The 20,000-nt window shown below is 38.1% G+C and overlaps 1 protein-coding gene across 3 annotated transcripts in view; it reads left to right on the top strand.

Annotated features, from left to right (window-relative positions):
* Positions 1-20,000, top strand: part of ankfn1b (ankyrin repeat and fibronectin type III domain containing 1b) — a 160,574-nt gene that overhangs the window by 33,589 nt on the left and 106,985 nt on the right. For all 3 annotated transcript variants that reach the window (XM_017353975.4, XM_073941120.1, XM_073941121.1), the window contains one exon: positions 2,161-2,384. In XM_017353975.4, coding sequence (XP_017209464.1) covers positions 2,161-2,384 — 224 coding nt within the window. The remainder of the gene's footprint in view (positions 1-2,160; positions 2,385-20,000) is intronic.

Raw genomic sequence — 20,000 nt, 5'->3', positions numbered from 1 at the left:
CTTGTCGTTGATCTCAGTTGTAAGAGCAACAAATAATAACTTGACTTCTAGTTGATCATTTGGAAAAGTGTCAGAAGGTGGATTTTTCTGATGGATCATCTGTTGATCTGCATCCCAATCATCACTAATACTGCAGAAGACCTACTGGAACCCGCATGGAGCCAAGATTCTCACAGAAATCAGTCAAGTTTGGTGAAGTAAAAATCATGGTTTAGGGATACATTCAGTATGGGGGCGTGCGAGAGATCTGCAGAGTCTATGGCAACATCAACAGCCTGAGGTATCAAGACATTTGTGCTGCCCATTACATTACAAACCACAGGAGAGGGCAAATTCTCCAGCAGGATAGCGCTCCTTCTCATACTTCAGCCTCCACATCAAAGCTCCTGAAAGCAAAGAGGGTCAAGTTGCTCCAGGTTTGGCCAGCCCATTAACCATATATGAACGTTATTGAGCATGTCTGGGGTAAGATGAAGAAGGCAGTTCCTGAGTCCTGCAGGTACGCTTTCTTTGCCATTCCAGATGACTTTATTAATCAGTGATTTGAGTCAGTGCAGAGATGTATGGATGCAGTCCTCCAAGCTCATGATGGAGTCAGACACAATATTCATTCTGTCTCCACTGCAGCAGGACTTTATATTCTATACTGGACATTATTTCTGTTCAGTGATGAGACTTTAGTCTAAGCAGAGTCAGACCTTACTGTCCTAATGAAATCATTAATAATCAAGGCATGATCATGTTTTATTGTGGTCAAATAAGCGTCATCTAGAGGCCTTTGCCTTTCAAATAAGACACTTTCGATACCAATTGATCAACTAGAACAGGGTTTTTCAAAGTCTAAGACAGTGGGCCTCCCTTTTGACACAACTTATCCATTGGCGCCCCCCTCTTCCCAAACACACTCACACACACACACGAACACACACACGAACACACACACACACACACACACACACACACACACACACACACACACACACATATATATATATATATATATATATATATATATATATATATATATATATATATATATATATATATATATATAAATATATAGACACAGACAGATGTCAGACTGTTAACTCACTTTTAGCATCATTTGGATGAAAGTGCAATTATTTATTATTTACAGAGTAATAAGTATTTTAATATAACGTTTTTAAAACTAGGATGATGGTTCAATATGAATAGAACAGATCCAAGAACTGTCCATCCCAGTCAAAACAGTGGAAGTTTAGCGGGTCTCATGCTGTCATTAGCCAAAATATCTTGTCAAACTACACATAAAGGTCGTGGTTCATCAGCTGGTCCTGTCCACGTAAATCCTAAACTCAAATACTGATCATCATATCGTCGTCTTTTGGGTTTAAGCCCTGAACTTGAAGGCTTTGAATCGGGGGGTCTCAGAAACCGATCCATTGTATTAGCAGGCATATACCTGTATTGGCGGGCTTGCCAAACAGAAGCGAATTCACAGCTATGGCCTTCTGGGTAAAAAAGGTTTTCTTATTTTTGACGTATTATTTTTTTTTAGCTTTGTTTAATTAAAACGTTTAAATATTATAAGAAATACATATAATTAAACTTAATAATTGTATTTTTATTATATAATATTTTTTCCCGCGCCTCCCCTGACATGCTCTGGCGCCCCCCAGGGGAGGGGCGCCTCACACTTTGAAAACCCCTGAACTAGAAGTAAGGATATTATTTGTTGTTCCTAAATCTTGGATAGATAACAAGACTTTTGTCAGGTTGTGTATATAATAATGATTTTCTCAAAACATATATGGCAACATTTGCTTATTCTTTTCTTCTGGTATGAAAAAATGTAGAAATCTTAACATGATCCAATTTAGGTGGCACTATCCCTTTAATCTGATTGTAAACTGAGGAACCTCCTGAACTGTGGTAGAAAGATTTTTTCATTTTCGTTCAAACAGAAGAAAGAAACTCAAATAGGTTTTGAACAAATGGAGGCTGAGCAAATGATAAGAGAATGTTCAATTTTGGGTGAACTATCCTTTTAATCTGGATGTAAACTGACGGAGTGTGTCGGCCTCCTGAACTGTGGTAGGAAGGCTTTTGCAGAGAACCAGAGAATGAGATGAAATGTGTCAGAAGTGTGATGAACGGTGTGTGTGTGTCTGTCCTCAGGTGAGATGTGGAGGCTGGAGGATGAGAGCGAGGCAGACATGGCTCCAGGTGCCGTTGACCTGCGTCCTCGCTCTCAGTCACCGTTCTCACATTTCAGACGGCGAGCGGCGTATCTGAGGAAGAGCATCTCAGCGGACGATCATCTAGTGGATTCAGAGTTCCAGAGCATCCAGACAGAGGACAGGAGCTCAGCTGATCCCAAAGCTAAACTCAAGAGGAAGTTTGTAAGTACAAGTTGTAAGTTGTAAAGCACAACCTAAATATGGTGAATGAAGCCCCGCCTTTTAGTATAAGAGGCAATCAGCAAATGGCATAGACTGAGGATTCTCCTCGAACCTGAAATGAGTTTCTGCAGATTTTGTGTGATTCATTAGTTGTTTAATTGTATATGCAATGGTAAGCTTTTGGAGAATTTGATGTTTTCCCATTCAAGCAGAATGCTTGTGTGGGGTTTCATAGATGACTGCCGAGTGAAATGACTTGCCTTAAAGCGACTTCGATTAAAGTTTGCGTGAACTGGAAGCCGCGACTGCTATTTTTATGTATTGTTCCTAGAGCAGGGGTGCCCAAAATTTGTCTTATGAAGGACTAAAAACCAAACTTGATTGAGGGTGGTGGGGTGAAGCTAAACATACCAAACTGTATGTTACTGTAGTTGCCATGGTAACTTCCTAATTTAATAATATTTAAAAATATAAAGAAAGAAAAACTTTAATCGTGTTAATATTTATATATAGTTTTTACATTTTACAATGTACTTGCAATAAAACCCTAAACAATTTCATTTATAACACAATGGAGAACTCAATTATGAAATAAAAGTCCTAATAGTGTTTTTAGCACATATATGTCAACATCTAAAAAATTTGTGTTAGTTTATGACCCTTTAAAAAACCGGATTAATTCACAATATTTAATTGAAACAATTAATTTCAGTTTTGCTTTTTTTGTAGGTCAGCAATTAAAACATAAGGTTATGTTAAATTAGAAATGACGATCTCTGTTTGAGGGATTCGCCACAACCTTCCCCATCATTTGTCCCCATCTGATTGGTTGGCGGGCCAAATCAGGGGTTACCATGGGCCAACTGTGGCCCACGGGCCCTAGTTTGGGCATCTTTGTCCCAGAGAAACACAATATTAAATGAGAAAACAGTGGGCTTTGTTTTTTTGTTCTAATGCGAGCAATTTAATTTGCGATTTTAATTTTGTAGTCAAGCTTCAGCTCAATGTTCTGTAAGCCGTGGCAACAATTCTGCAACAGCTCTTAAAAATGACCTGTTTAGCTCCAACTTGCTTCAACACACCTGCAAGGAAGTTTCTAGTATATTTAGTAAGAACTTGATTAGCTGGTTCAGTTGTGTTTGGGTTGAATCGAGATCGTGATCTTTTTTAATTAATAATTAATTGCGCAGCTCTACCTAGTAGTACAAGGACAAACTATTTTTTTTCTTAATCGCATGCACTGTGACAATCACATGTGAATTGTTCACTCCAAAACTAGCATTGTGAGCTAAGCAAACCAATATGGTTAGTTTTGATTTCATTTGTACTTTTATGGGTGGCAACAGTCCATCCATAATGAGCATTTGGTCAGTTTACCAGTTTACTGTATTTGATATCTGCGGCTAACACTGGCAATATGACAGTGGGTGGTCAGTATGCACATTTTTTTAAATTACGAAAATTATCATTTAAAATTATTTTTAATTAATCTTGTTGTCTCTATCTAATGACATATTCTCTGACTTTGGTCTTTTGAATTTATTACTTGTTCTAGCGCAAAGAGAAGGTAATAATTAGTGTAACCACATACTTTCTGTATATTGACTGATTGTTTGCCTTTATTTCCTATAATATATAAACTTATTGTATGTTCTACTTTTATAATGGCCATTATTGATTATTAAGACTGATATTCAGCAAAAGAGAGGGCATGTATTGTATTTTCAATGAGAATGAAGGGAGGCAGTAATGTTATAGGCTCCGTTTGATCATAAATGCACATACAGTGAAGACGACACTCGTATAAATATGCAGCTACCCGACGCCTCAACATTTCTGCTGTTTGTTATGTTGCTAATATCAACATGAAAATAGCAGTTTCTTATGTCATGTTTTCATTTTATTGTTAATAAAGTGAAACAACGTAGCCAGAGTGACGTTATTAAGGTTATAAAGCACACTATTCCCTTTGAAGATTTACTCGTGTCCTCAGGAGTTTGTTTTCCTCATCTTGCGAACTTGCGAAGTCTGAACTTACAAGGAGAGGATGCAGGACTGGACTGTGTGTAGACTACTTAATATTAAGGAAAAAGCCCCAATCAGACTGCAGCCCTGCCTCTGTTTTCAGATGTCTCCGTTTTCCCCCATCCACACTGAGACGGAGCAGCAGCGTTTTAAAATGAAAACGGCCTCTTAGAGCTGCACGATTCTGGCTAAAATGAGAACCGCGATTTTTTTTTGCTTAAAATAAAGATCACAATTTTCTCACGATTGTGTATATGTAAAATAAAGGTATGGTAAAAACAAACATATGGCAAAACATCGATAATAATATTATGTGTACTGGTTTTTATAAATAATTCTATTCTACTTATAATAATTCTGATGTTGAATTATTATGTTTGAGATATAGGCTTGCAATCTGTCATATTAGACATTTATTCACTGGTAAAATCAGACATTTGCCATTATCAGACAATATATTTAACAATATATAGGCTAGAGTAGTTATACTGACATTGTAAACATTTATTTTCATGCACAACTGTGGGTTCGCTTTGAAAGAAAAAACATATCAAATGCTTGTCGTAATCATAACTCTAAACTGCGATATGATTATTTAAATGAAGTGCACACTTTCGGTTTCATTTTGACTGCTAAGTGTTTGTTTATACTTCAGCGCGGCTCCCTAACGATTACTCTGTGCCACAAATTAAATATTATTTACAACTCTATTACCTGTTACTCACAGCATATGCAGGTTCTGTTCACTAAAGTAGACGCGTGCGCGTCCATCATTAAGTAGTGCGCGCCCTCTCTGTGATAACAGCTCACGGTCAGCAGCTCACATCACGTGGGATTTCCCAGCCGCGAAAACATCATTATATGAAGACAAAAATGACATTTTAGGTGAATTATACCTTATAAATACAGTATGTGACTCATTCAACATCATTTGGAGATCTCAATGTCACTGAGCATCATGAAACATTGAAAAGACTCGTGCAGCCGCCTTTTCTTCTCTCCTGAACTTGAAAATACAATTGACAGAATCGTAGAAATGCTGGATTAAGATCGTCCAGGGGGTCGAATCGAGATCGCAATCTTTTAACGATTAATTGTGCAGCTCTACGGCCTCTCATTTTCGGCGCTCGAAAACTGTGGCGTAGTGTGTACGGATGGCATAACCATAGCAAAACTTATGCAATTTCAAACTAAAACGTATAAGTGTAAACGGGGCCTCATTCTAACGAAGGGAGCGATTCGTTTGTGAATGAATCTCCGTTATAAACGACTCGTTCAGTTAGCCGACAATAATACAAGTTTCTTGCACCGCAGCGTCTTATCATATTTCATTTACATAGTTTGCTGATTTTATTCAACAAAACTAGCATAAGCCTGGAATTTAGTGCGAGTTGGTGCTATTCTCCATATGATCAGTGCTGTAAGTGACTGTATTATCATCGACACTTGTTTACCACAATCGTTCATAACATATAAAAACATACAAAATGAAAACTTACTTATCAAATGTTCTGCCTCTGTGCTTAGTTTTTTTGTTTGCTCGTTACTACACCCGTAAACAATGCTAAAGTCCAACATCTTCACATTGGCTTTAGTTTTGACCAGTGCGGTTGAATGACATTTGTCCTGGGAGCACTGTACAAATGTGGCGCCGCTATTGATGCATGCTCAGTGTCTGTATGCGATATCTAGTGTATATATCTATGCTGCTCAGTGAGGGCTGTTTTACGGATGAGATGTTAAAAATCACAGGATCAACATTGTATATATATATATATATGATAATTGTATAAATATATATACAATTACTTGTTTTAATACATAAGATGACTTTTTTATTCTATTTCTTTCAGCCTTGGTGAACCCAATAAATTCCTTTCCTAAAAGCAATCAACAAACAACATATCTCAAATAAATAAGAACACGAATGTCAAGTATTCCTTCAAATTAAATGTTTCTTCAAAGCGGTCCTGCATGCACATTGGGGGGGGGGTTGTATTAATATTTAATGCGGTGTGTAGAATAGCATGAAAGTGGAGCCCTCATTACCTGCCTGCGTCGTGTAATAGAGGCTCAGGTGCTCGAATGCAACCTGACATTCACAGACACTTTACAAAACAAACCCAACTGCGTGTGTGTGAGAGTGTGTGTCGCTGTCAGAATGGGCTCTTCTCTGGAAATGATGAGTCGACTCTGTTTAGGGGTAAGACGTCTGTGTTTGTGTCTGAACGGCTTTATTTTAATGTTGTTTGACAGGCTTGATGTGCGACTATAGTCTTGTTTAGGGGATTCTTTAACATATATTGAATGCAGCCTGTCAGTAGACTAACTAAAGACCATCAAAGTCTTTGTAGAAAGTAGTGATGTATGAGCTATGTATGATAACAAAATCATAGCTAAGAGCAGGGAACGTTAAAGAAACTATTGAAATGTTTGTTTTGTGTGTGTGAATTTGATAATGCACTTCAAAATGATGTTTGTTCAAACTACTTAAAAGTTAAAGTGAGCTAAAAACAACACAAATCTTACGTTTTTTTGGCGGCAACTTAATTATGTTCAATTCACTTAAATTTGTAAAAACCAATACGCTAATGCCGAGTTCAGACTGCATGATTTTCCAACTAGTCGTGTTACAGATGTTTTCACACTGCATGACTATCTGGGCTAGCGTTTCGTCGCTGCTTTGTTTACACTGCAAGATGGTTCGGCGACATACACATTCACATTGAATGACTTTACTATAGGGAGAATCGCCGACAACTTCGTCCAAACTACGTCTCACAGCCAAAAACACGTAGTATAGCCTATCTTTTGTTATTAACTACATAATGAGAAAAAGCCTTTAATGGGGTAGAACATGTACATGTTTGCTCACCTGGGTTTAAAGGGAATTAGCCATTTCTCCTCAACGTTGATAATAAACTAATGTCTTTCTGTATGAAACGTCAAACAGACACGGTTGCTCCTGAGTCCTGTCAAACCTCCACTAGTTTTCCCTTCATTTTGTGGGTCCAAATAAACCGAAAAAGAGCGCTTTTAACTTCTCCCCCCAGCCTCCCGCTATCCTGCAGCAGATATACACACACACACACAAGTGAAAGCTGCTCTCTCATTGGCTGTAGGCGATCGCTGATGTTATTTTCAATCAAAACTCAATTCACACGGCAGGATTTGCATCGCCGACAGCTCCAGATATTCAGCACGCCAAATATCTCAGAGGCATCGGCGACTCATTGGCGATTCTCTCAGATCGCCTCTTTGAAAGTTCATACTGTGTGATTGTCACTCACGTGCACGAGCAGCGATTTGCCTGTGATTTCAGCCATTTGTCGGCGATTTCTCAAAACCTGTCGGCGAGCCGAAATCGGGGCTAAAATCACGCAGTCTGAACTAGGCATTACTTAATGTTGTCCCAAGACATCGATTGTGTGGAGCTCAGCATTTTTACTGTGTAATAACGGAGCATCAAATCGTCATGCTAGAATGATTTTTGAAGGATCGTGTGATTCTGAAAACTGGAGTAGTTTAGCTTTGCAATATAGGAATAAATTCTGTTTTAAAATGTATTCATAGTGCAAAAATAGCTATTTTCAACAAATTTTATGCTCAAAAATAATATTTTTGGCTGCTTGTTTATTTGAAAATGAGCTAAAACAACACAATTTTTGAGTTTTTTGGGGACAACTCCATTGTTTTATGTTCAATTCACTTACATTTTTAAAAACTAATACGCTAACTTAATGTTGTCAAAGCACAAATCGATTGTGTGGAGCTCAGCATTTTTACAGTGTAGTAACTGAACTGCAAATCGTCATGCTGGAATGATTTCTGAAGGATCGTGCGACTCTGAAGACTGGAGTAGTTTAGCTTTGCAATTTAGGAATACATTAAATTCTAAAATATATTTAGAGTGCAAAAATCGCTATTTTAGACTAACCGTACACAGGTTAATCTAGCTTGTTCAAACCACTGGTTAAAATAAGCTAAAAAGCTGACTTCTCTGGATGTGGAGGCGCAGCAGCTCTACTCGGAGCTCCTCCTGGGTGTCAGAACTCCTCACCCGGTTTATAAGGGTGCACGCTGCCCCCCTGCGAAGGACACTCATTTCGGCCGCTTGTATCCGAGATCTTGTTCTTTCGGTCATCACCCAAAGCTCATGACCATAGGTTTGAGCAGGAAGGTAGATTGACCGGTAAATCAAGAGCTTTGCCTTTCAGCTCAGCTCCTTCTTTACCACAACAGACCGGCGACCACATTACTGCTGCCGCTGCACCAAATCCAACTGTCAATCTCACGCTCCATCCCTCCCTCACTCGTGAACAAAACCCCAAGATACTAAAACTCCTTCATTCGGGGAAAGGACTTTCCTCCAACCTGGAGAAGGCAAACCACCTTTTTCCAGTGGAGCACCATGGCCTCAGACTCGGAGGTGCTCATTCTCATAAACATTGTTGAAAAAAGGTCTACACAAGTAGAGTTTTCTTGTTTTAACACATTCAAATATGTTGTAAAGAAATAACTACATTAGTTTATTCCAGTTCCATTGGTCCAACCGGGTCATTACCAAAAGTCCTTAGTGTTTAGCCCCTTACAAGTCTAAAATCTCATTCTTAATGTTCTTATAAGGGTCTTAAAAAGTCCTAAATTTGACTTAATGTAACCTGCAGAACCCCTGGATATATATCACATCACCAAAAATGATTGAAGTCATGTCCATGTGTTGTGGAGAAGTCCTTATATTGGTTATTGTGGCAGGCCTACTTGTGAAATATGTGGACAAAAAAATCACTGCAGTGCTAATAATTTAGCTTTCAACTGTATATGTGTGTTTCATAAGCAGTTTTCCTCCTGATTCTTTCATTTCCAGTGTAGGAGTGTCATGGTACAGTAAGCAGATTATTTTGTTTGTGTGTATTTGTGTGTGTGTGTGTGTTTTGGTATATTGTACGTTTAATAATTTTCAAAACGCTGACACATTCAGAAATCATTCCAGGTTTGCAGAGCGCTTTATTATGAGACAGCTCAGTGGTTACAGTATTTATACAAATAAACAGTGCTTTGGCCGTCTGCCAGAAACTAGCAGCTTAAATTGGAGTTTTTTTTTTGTGGGAGAAAATGGCTGGCAGAAGCTTTTTGCGGTGCATTAGCGTCCTGTTTGAATGGCCTGCTGCTTGTGGATGATTGTGTGGACTTGTAGTGAACTTGTGGCTGATCTGTGTGAAGATAAACGACACAGCGGCGGCTCCATCAGGACGGATGCTTGAATTATTCATGATGGATATTCATGCCAGGTATTTGTCATATATTAATCAGATGTTTTATTTAATGCACAATGATGCGCTCGGCTGAATTAGTTTCTTTATAGAGCTCATGAATAGAGTCTTTGCTGCTGCTGCTCTGTCTTTGCATGGGGATTATATTGGATTATATTGGAATTGTAATCATTATTATAGTTTGTCTGACAAGTTTTCGCTACTAGCAATGAATGCTTTCTCCGGATATAATGTAAATCATTACATGATGAAGTAGACAGAATGCATTTGAATTATGTATAACAAAGGATGTATATTAAGAGCTTTCTAGATCAAAAGCAGGAAGATTCTCATTCTTATGGAAAACCAATTGTAATGCATTGTTTACTTTATTTAATTTTAATTACAGTAATAGTATATACACTCACCGGCCACTTTATTAGGTACACCTTACTAGTATCGCATTGGACCAACTTTTGCCTTCAGAACTGCCTTAATCCTTTGTGGATTAGATTCAACAAGGTACTGGAAAGATTCAACAAGGTACTGCAGATTTTGCTGCTGCTGTAGCCCATCCGCCTCAAGGTTGGAGGTGTTCTGCATACCTTGGTTTTAATGAGTGGTTATTTTTGAGTTACTGTTACTGTCTGGCCATTCTCCTCAGACCTCTGGCATCAACAAGGCATTTGCGCCCACAGAACTGCCGCTCACTGGATAATTTCTCTTTTTTCAGACCATTCTTCGTAAACCCTAGAGATGGTTGTGCGTGAAAATCCAAGTAGATCAGTAGTTTTTGAAATACTCAGACCAGCTCATCTGGCACCAACAACCATGCCACGTTCAAAGTCATTTAAATTCCCTTTCTTCCTGATTCTGATGCTCGCTTTGAACTGCAGCAGATTGCCTTGACCATGTCTACATGCCTAAATGCATTGACTTGCTGCCATGTGATCGGCTGATTAGAAATTTGCGTTACCAAGCAGTTGGACAGGTGTACCTAATATAGTGGCCAATGAGTGCATATAACAGAACAACCAATACCTTTGTGATTTACAAGTCTGAAAACAAAATAAGAAATCACAACAAAGTTAGCATATATTCCCTCAGTATTTAAAGCCTGAAAACGTGTAATATTTTATATTAACCTGTTGTCTGTTGATTATCTGTCTTTTTATTGTGTTAGCAAATAAATGATAATAATTAATAAAATTCAATATTATATGAACATTTGCCTCAAAATCAATGCTTATTAATACCAAGTTTAAAGAACCAATGATACATTTGAAGTGGTCTCTTCATTATTTTTCAGAGTACATAATGTAAATATAAAGTTTAACATAATGACCATTGGCGTCACAGTGACGCAGTGGGTAGCACAATTGCATCACAGCAAGAAGGTTGCTGGTTTGAGCTCCAGGTTTGTCAGTTGGCGTTTCTGTGTGGAGTTTGCATGTTCTCCCCGTGTTGGCGTGGGTTTCCTCCAGGTGTTCCGGTTTCCCCCACATTCTAAACCCATGCTCTATAGGTGAATTGAATAAGCTAAATTGGCTGTAGTGTATGAGTGTGTGTGTGAATGAGTGTGTATTGGTGTTTCCCAGTGTTTGACTGTGGCTGGAAGTGCATTCGCTGCTTAAAGCATATGCTGGATAAGCTGGCGGTTCATTCCGCCGTGGCAACCCCTGATTAATAAAGGGACTAAGCCGAAAAGTAAATGAATGAATGATAATGACTATTTATAAAATGAAAACATGGTAAGAAAATATGGTTTATGGTATGGGTGAAAATAGGATTGTCTTGAAACACTTTTTATGAACAACAACAACACTGATTTCAGTTTCTCTGGACAAAATATAATTTCTTTACGTGTTGTTATGACCTGGACAGGTTTTGTATGTAAAAGATTAACAAATGCAAACTTTTAAAAATATCCAAAATAAACTGATCCTATCGTAAGATAAATTTAAGTGCTTACAATATTGGAATAATTCAAGTAACTTTATTTTTGTATTATATTATATTTTCAGCGCAGTGTTCATAGTATATTTTTCTCTTAAAGGGATAGTTCACCCAAAAATGGACAATTCTGTCATCATTGCTTTTTAAAAACCTGTTTGTATTACTTATTTCTGTTGAACACAAAAACTTGTTTTGAGAAATGTTGAAAACCTGTAACCATTGACTTCTATAGCATGTGTTTTTTTCTTCTATAGAAGTCAATGGTTACCAGTTTCTAACATTCTTCAAAATATCTTCTTTTTTGAATGGAACAAAACAAAAACAGCAGAACAAAGAAACTCATAAAGAGTTTGAAGGTGTGTAAACGATCTTTTTTGCGTGAACTGTTCTGATAAACTTCATTTAGTGCAATATTTGACCACTAAACTTCTGTTTTTCAGAGGTCAGAGAGTGTTTGCCGTGTAGTTTTATTAGCAGAGCTCTAGATGGCAGTGCTGAATAGCCACAAACACTCTCTGAGAGTCCGTCTGCGCTTCTTAATGCTGGAATGAGCTTCAGGATTATTCATAAAGAGCACAAACACATCGAATGTACTAATGAACAGGGGACGAGCATCGCAAATAGAAGATGAAAGCAATTCTAAGAGAAGCTGTGACGCTTAATGGAAGATTTTTCTGTTGAATGTGTTGTTTTCCTGAAATCCTCTCACACACACACACACACATTTGAGAGGCGAAAGGCTGGAGATTTTTTCCTCACAGCAGTGGTTGCTGTTGGTTACATGGTGAAACGGCGGCCATTAAGGCTCATTATGTATTTAGATGTGGGGCGTCGCTCCTAAACCCATCCTCACACTCTTCCCTCTGAAGTTTGTCCTTCTTTCTTTTCACTCTGTCTGCGTTTTTTTTATCTGACGTGTCTTTCTGCAGTTCAGTTAAAGCACTTAAGCTCTTCCAAAGTGTCGGAGTGTTTGTAAACTCTCCATTCAGTCTTATGTGTTAGTCTGAAGATGAATGAAACGCGACTCGTGTTTGTGCATGTGTGAATGCGAATCAATTTTGTGAATTGGATAAACGCAACCATCGCTCAGTCTTTATCGAATCAATTCAGTCCCTTGAGAAAGTGTGATCAGGCTAACAGCTAAAACCAACAAACATGTTTCATTGCAGACGCACAGTAAACACCAACCAGACCAAACACGTGATTCCCCCAAAATAAGAGATGAAGGAGCGAGCGGGAGAGGCTGTGTTTGTGATGTTTATGAGAGGGGGTCTGCATTATGCAAACGCAGAGGAGAAACAGAGAGAAGAGCTCTGAAGGATTGAGTTGAGAAACAGGAGAAATCCAAAGGCTGACTTCATTTTCACAAGTTTTCAATTATTTGCCTGCAGTGCATTGTGTCTTTCTCCACCAGAGACAGTAAACAACCATCCTAGCAACCAAAGTGATCCAACAAACGCTGAGAAAACCATAGCAACCACATATTAACATTGTTGCATTATTTGTGTTGGTAAGCAACACTCGTTTACTTTAGAAAATGTACAAATTATGTCCAATATGACAAACAGAAAGAGGAATAAAACAAACCTAAACTAACCTACACTATGACAAAAAAGTGAATTGTTTACTTTGAAGTTTTCACCCACCCACTCATCCGTTTATCTGTCTGTCTGTCTGTTTGTTTTTCCATCCATCCATCTGTTTGTTTGTCTGTCTGTCCGCTTTTCCATTCATTCGTCCGTCTGTTTGTCTGTTTTTCCATCCATCCATCCATCCATCCATCCATCCATCCATCCATCCATCCATCCATCCATCTGCCCACCCATCTATCTATCGGTTTGTCTGTCTATCCATCCATCCATCCATCCATTAGTCAGTCTGTCCGCTTTTCCATCCATCCATCCATCTGTTTGTCTGCTTTTCCATTCATCCATCCATCCATCCATTCATCCATCCATCCATCCATCTGCCCACCCATCTATCTATCGGTTTGTCTGTCTATCCATCCATCCATCCATCCATCCATCCATCCATCCATCCATTAGTCAGTCTGTCCGCTTGCCATTCCATCCATCCATCTGTTTGTCTGCTTTTCCATCCATCCATCTATCCATCCATCAATCCATCCATCCATCCATCTGCCCACCCATCTATCTATCGGTTTGTCTGTCCATCCATCCATCCATCCATCCATCCATTAGTCAGTCTGTCCGCTTTTCCATCCATCCATCCATCCATCAGTTTGTCTGCTTTTCCATCCATCCATCCATCCATCCATCCATCCATCCATCCATTAGTCAGTCTGTCCGCTTTTCCATCCATTGATCTATCTGTTTGTCTGCTTTTCCATCCATCCATCCATCCATCCATCCATTAGTCAGTCTGTCCGCTTTTCCATCCATTGATCTATCTGTTTGTCTGCTTTTCCATCCATCCATCCGTCCATCTATCCATCCATCATTTTGTCTGTCTGTCTGTCTGTTTTTCCATCCTTCCGTTTGTTTTTCCATCCATCCATCCATCCATCCATCCATCCATCCTTTTGTCTGTCTGTTTTTCCATCCATCCGTCTGTTTTTCATTCCATCATCCATCCATCCATCCATCCATCCATCCATTTGTCTGTCAGTCTGTTTTTCCATCCAACCATCTGTTTTTCCATCCATCCATCCATCCATCCATCCATCCATCCATCCATCCATTTGTCTGTCAGTCTGTTTTTCCATCCAACCATCCATTCGTCTGTTTATCCATCCATCCTTTTGTCTGTCTGTCTGTTTTTCCATCCTTCCATCTGTTTTTCCATCCATCCATCCATCCATCCATCCATCCATCCATCCTTTTGTCTGTCTGTTTTTCCATCCATCCGTCTGTTTATCATTCCATCCATCCATCCATCCATCCATCCATCCATCCATCCATCCATCTATCCATTTGTCTGTCAGTCTGTTTTTCCATCCATCCATCCATCCATCCATCCATCCATCTTCTTTGTTCTCTGCTGATTACATCCCTTACCTTTATTTTCTAAGTTAATCCCTTCAACGACGACTCGACGCACATGCAGATTGCCAGATTGGTGACACATTTCAACCAAAAGTGCTGAAATATAATTGGGTAAACTGGCAGCAGGCTGGTTATAGAGACCTGAACAAAGACAGGCACAGAATGCACATATTCATATATTCACTCAGTATGTATCTTAAATATCTGCAAACATACAGTATTATGGTATTTTATGATTAAGAAGAGCTGAAAACTTACATCCAGCTTAATTTAGATGTAAAAAAACTTGCATATTGAAAATGAATAGTTAAACTTTGTTTAACTTTCTAAAAAAAATGGGTAAAACAGTTACATTAAAGTAACAAAAACATTTGTTATTATGACTTTTTTGTCATTAAACTTTTTTCCTTTTTTTTGCTGTCAGAACTTGAATTATAGTCTTTCTAGCATTCATCACAGTCAGTGCTTTTGGACTCTCGAGACCTGTTTTTGTTTATTTGGAAATTGAACTGCATTGTTAAAACAATGTCACACATCATAAAAACAGCAGTTGTAGAGACAATAAATATTGCACACCCCAAACACCCTCCCGCCCTAAAGTTCATCAATCAGATATTTTAAATAGCCGAGCTTGACTTCAAATGTTTTGTAACGGAGTGCACTGAGTTCGTTTTGCAGCTCGTACACACGGCAGCTCATAAAAAACACAGTGATCTATGAACACAACCATATTAAGCACAAAATACGGCCTGTTGACTAGTGTTGTAGTTCAAATACTTACTTGTCGTCTCAACATTTTGAGGCTCCAGAGTGCAAAGCAGTATTTTATTTGTCTGTTTATTAAAAAATCCCTCTTCGTATTAGGTTTGGCATGTCTGATTATTAGCTGAAGCAAATATTGTAAACAGTGAAATGCATAGATCATCCATCCAGTCATCCATTCATCCACTTGTTTGTCTTCTTTATCTTCTGTTTTGTTCTCTGCTGATTACATCCCTTTTTGCTACCTTAATTCTTTTAGTTAAGTCAACTGAAATGCATAGATGCATTCATGGCGAATCAAATTGAAGGTGAAATTGCTTTAAATAATCCTTAGTTTTTTGCACAGGGCGGTTAGTTCTAATTTACTTATAGGCCATGTGTTTGGACTGTGGGGGAGTACCCAGAGGAAACCCATGCAAACACAGGGAGAACATGCAAACTCCACACAGAAATGCTAAATGACGAGGCTCAAACCAGTGACCTTCTTTCTGTCAGGCGACAGTGCTAACCACTTAGCCATCATGCCACCCTCTAGACTTATTTCTCTATATGTTATTCATTAATATTTCAAACAACTTAAATGTCAATAAAAGTCACTGATAATTAAACTGTTGAGTTGAATTTATAACATCAAAAGACGACAGAGCATAGATCAACATCCCATAATGCAATAAGGCAACCGGAAAAAACAAAAACACTTGTGAATCACTTAGTACGAAGATAATATACAGATTTTTTTATGGTGCATTATTGTTGTATGTTTTGTAGAATCAGATTTAGCAGTGTGCGATTCTGGAGTAAATTATAAGGTGCGTTCGACTTGAATCATGGCTGCAGCCAGTGATTAATGAGATTAGCCAAGCGCAGGCGGAGGCGGAGTTGAAAACGGATTCGACAAGCCGGACGATTCGGGGCTCAAAGTTGCAGCAGTCATGATGACCGATCACATGGCGTCATCATCCTTTATTTATTTAAATTTTTCATTTATAACAACAAAATATTTACAGTACAAATAAAACAGAACACAGCCTCTCCAAACTGTAGTTCATTTTAAAACTTTACATATTTAATTATAAATTAAATATATAACAAATGCATGAAAGAATTAAGGGGAAACGAGAGGGTGATATAAACAAACAAACAAACAAGCAAAAAAAAAAAATAGGCCTATTAAATGCAAATCAATAAGCACAAATTTTAGGAGTTTAAACATCTCTCTTTAGGCTAATACTTCTTGTTTGAATATGCTAAAAAGGTATTTACATTTATTTACATTTATAGATATAAAACTTTCCGATATATATTAATGTAAACCCCAAAACAAGGTGTTTTGATTAAGTCTTAAACTATAAATAAGATTATTTTAAAAATGATTTATTTTAGGCATTAAAAAAAGCACTTTAATCCAAGAAGATTGAACAAACGGACATTCCCAAAATAAGTGAGCTACACTTCAATCATATAAATAATTGTATAATTATTCAGTAAAATAGTTCTTGAACTTAATTTGTTAAGAAACCTTTTAGGGTGACTGAATCAATGATGATAATTATTTTATTAATAAGTACTTTTTATTATTATCATTAAGTCTGTAAGACTTATTTGAGTTAATATTTAGGTTATTCACTAAAATATAAAATTTAAATCGTTCATGATTGCTGTAAATAGTCTATAAAAACGGTCAAAATGAACCGATGCAAACAATAAAGCCTTTATAATCAAATTATTCAACAAAGGATGATACTGCAGTAAAATATTTGCAGTCTTTTTGTAAGCATGATGCATACAAGATAGCTATGATATGAAAAGTGAATTGTTTGTTTGGAAATTTGTGAGATGGAGATTGTCCAATAATAAACTCGAAACACACCTGGCTGTTGTCATGTGGTGAACTCGGCCAATCGTGTAGGCTTGGGTGGTAATTCAGTAATATGGTATACTGCAGGATCTAAAAATAGCAACGGTATCAGTTTAAACACCGTTATACCATCTTAAAAACAATGCACTTATATATGAGACAAGTATTAAATATTAAATATTATTTATTTAATGCCTAAAAATGCGTATGCGTGATTGTCATCACGGGACAGTGTGGAGGAGAAAGAGAGAGGTGAGGTAAGAGTCAGCGTGATGCTGTGCGTCGCTGGCTTGGTGCTGTGTGTGTGTGTGTGTGTGTGTGTTTACAGACAGCTTGTTATAGGCTGTCTGTATCATCTACCTGGGTGGTTTTTGGTTTTGCTCTTCTGTTCGCGAACAACCCCCCGTGCAGATGTCTAATACGAACAAGACAATTTGTAAATTGTGCAACAAACAGGTGACTGCAAACTAAAGGTTGCATATACGGTTTTCAGTTTCTGAACGATTGAGGCACAAGCCAGCAGTTTGGTGACGCTGTCTGAGCCTTACATCATAATTTTTTTAATTATGCACAGTAATACAGTTTACCGAGGTAAAATAGGGAGGAGGTTTAACGATATCAAAGTTTGGATAGCGCCCCAGCCTACAATCGTGTAATATCAGTGTCGTCATCGCAGCTCGTGCAGTTGCTCTTCAGATGCTGCACCGGCTGAATCAATCGTCTGATCTCAGAGTGCTGTTGCACATGTGACAGTCACGTGGCGTCTGCAATCTGGACAAAATTTCTGACCAGCATGCACCGCTTTAAGACAGATTCCGATCAGTCTGCGCATCGCTGCATGAAGTCGAATGCACCTGTTCTACTGAGTTGAATTGGTTCATTGAATCAACTGATCTGAATGAACTGGTCTAACCCAGTCTTAATTGAGTCATAACAGCGACTGCTAGTGAATGCTGACTTTAATTAGAGTTTGCTCTTCATTCTTTTGAACAACTTAAAAGCTTCAGTCTCCTTTCATTATAATAACACATGAAAACGTCCTTTTGTGTTTCACAGAAGAAAGAAAAAAAGCCGCACGCACATGAAAGAGAGAAAACGAAGGCAGAATGAGAATTCGCTGAACTGTTTCTTTAATCCCGCACTGTCCTATGTCTCGAATCCTGTGATGTTTTCGTTGAGTTTGTGTCTTGGTAACCCGTTCTTGCGTCTGGCCGTCTGCAGGGATGTGTGTGTTGACGTATGGTTGTGTACATATACCGCGGTCACAGTGAGCTGCTCTATTCATCAGTGTTGAGTAATAGGCGTCTCTCCCTGATTGATTTTATTGCTTGAGCTATAGCGAGCTCCTGTTTGGGGTTTGTTGTTGAAGCGTCTGCGCAGGTGGACACGTTCAGCTGCTGTATTTCTGCTGTCAAAGAAATGATTCCAGGTTAAGTATAGCTTTGCAGGCACGCTGTGCTGTTGTACATGCTCGTGTTCCTGGCTTTCACTGACCTCATTACTCATAATGTCTCCAAATGTCTGCGTCATTAAACCAGATTTTGTTATTATTCTGAAAGCTAACTATAAACAAGGTGACTTGAACTAACTTGATAGCCAGATTCCATTCAAAGTAGTCGACCTGAAAGCGAAAACTGACCATAGAAGGTAGTGGTGTAATGGATCACAAATCTCACGGTTTACTTCACACTATGGTTTTTGAGTATTGGACGGGCCATTTTTCTGATCAGAAAAAAAAGGAGATGACAAATCTCATTTGGTTTCCATATGCAAACATATTACTGCAAAAACCATCAGTTTTAACAAACAGAAATTTACAGAATTATAATTAAAATAAAAATTGAAGAAGAACCAGCTGAAAAAAAAAGAAAATATTCTATACGAAAAACGATCTTTGCTTCTGTTGCTAAAAATGCTAAATATAGAAATCTAACATCTTGTACAACAGATATTTATTTGCAATTAATGATTCAACAATTCACATAAAACTTCATGTTTCATTATTGATGGATCATTTCTGAAAACTTATTCCGTGACCTACTTTTGAAGGTTGTTTGTCGCCACCCACTGGTTACAATAATAGCTAATATACATATATATAAAAGTAATAGCTACATCTTTTACCTGCGTCAAGTTCCATTAAAAGGTGATTTTAATTCATACAGAAAACACCTTTAATTAATAGCTTAAGAAAGCATTTATTCTGTCATTCTGTGCTTTCATACGTGTGAATTGAATGATGCGGTAGGCGATCTCTTTGCAATTGTTATAAATGTTGGATTAACTAATGCCGAGTTCAGACTGCATGATTTTCAAAGTAGTCGTGTTACAGATGTTTTCACACTGCATGACTATCTGGGCTAGCGTTTCGTCGCTGTTTTGTTTACACTGCAAGATGGATCGGCGACAGGGACTTTCACATTACATGACTTTACTTTAGGAAGAATCGCCGACAACTTCGTCTAAACTACGTCTCACAGCCAAAAACACGAAGTATATCTTTTGTTATTAACTACATAATGAGAAAGAAGCCTTTAATGTGGTAGAACATGTACATGTTTGCTCACCTGGGTTTAAAGGGAATTAGCCATTTCTCCTCAACGTTGATAATAAACTAATTTCTTTCTGTATGAAACGTCAAACAGACACGGTTGCTCCTGAGTCCTGTCAAACCTCCACTAGTTTTCCCTCCATTTCGTGGGCCCAAATAAACCGAAAAAGAGCACTTTTAACTTCTCCCTCAGCCTCCCGCTATCCT

This window comes from Danio rerio, chromosome 24, assembly GCF_049306965.1.
Source record: "Danio rerio strain Tuebingen ecotype United States chromosome 24, GRCz12tu, whole genome shotgun sequence".
NCBI classification, from domain to species: domain Eukaryota; kingdom Metazoa; phylum Chordata; class Actinopteri; order Cypriniformes; family Danionidae; genus Danio; species Danio rerio.
Note: the sequence above shows the minus strand (reverse complement) of the source record. Positions and strands in the feature narration are given on the sequence as shown.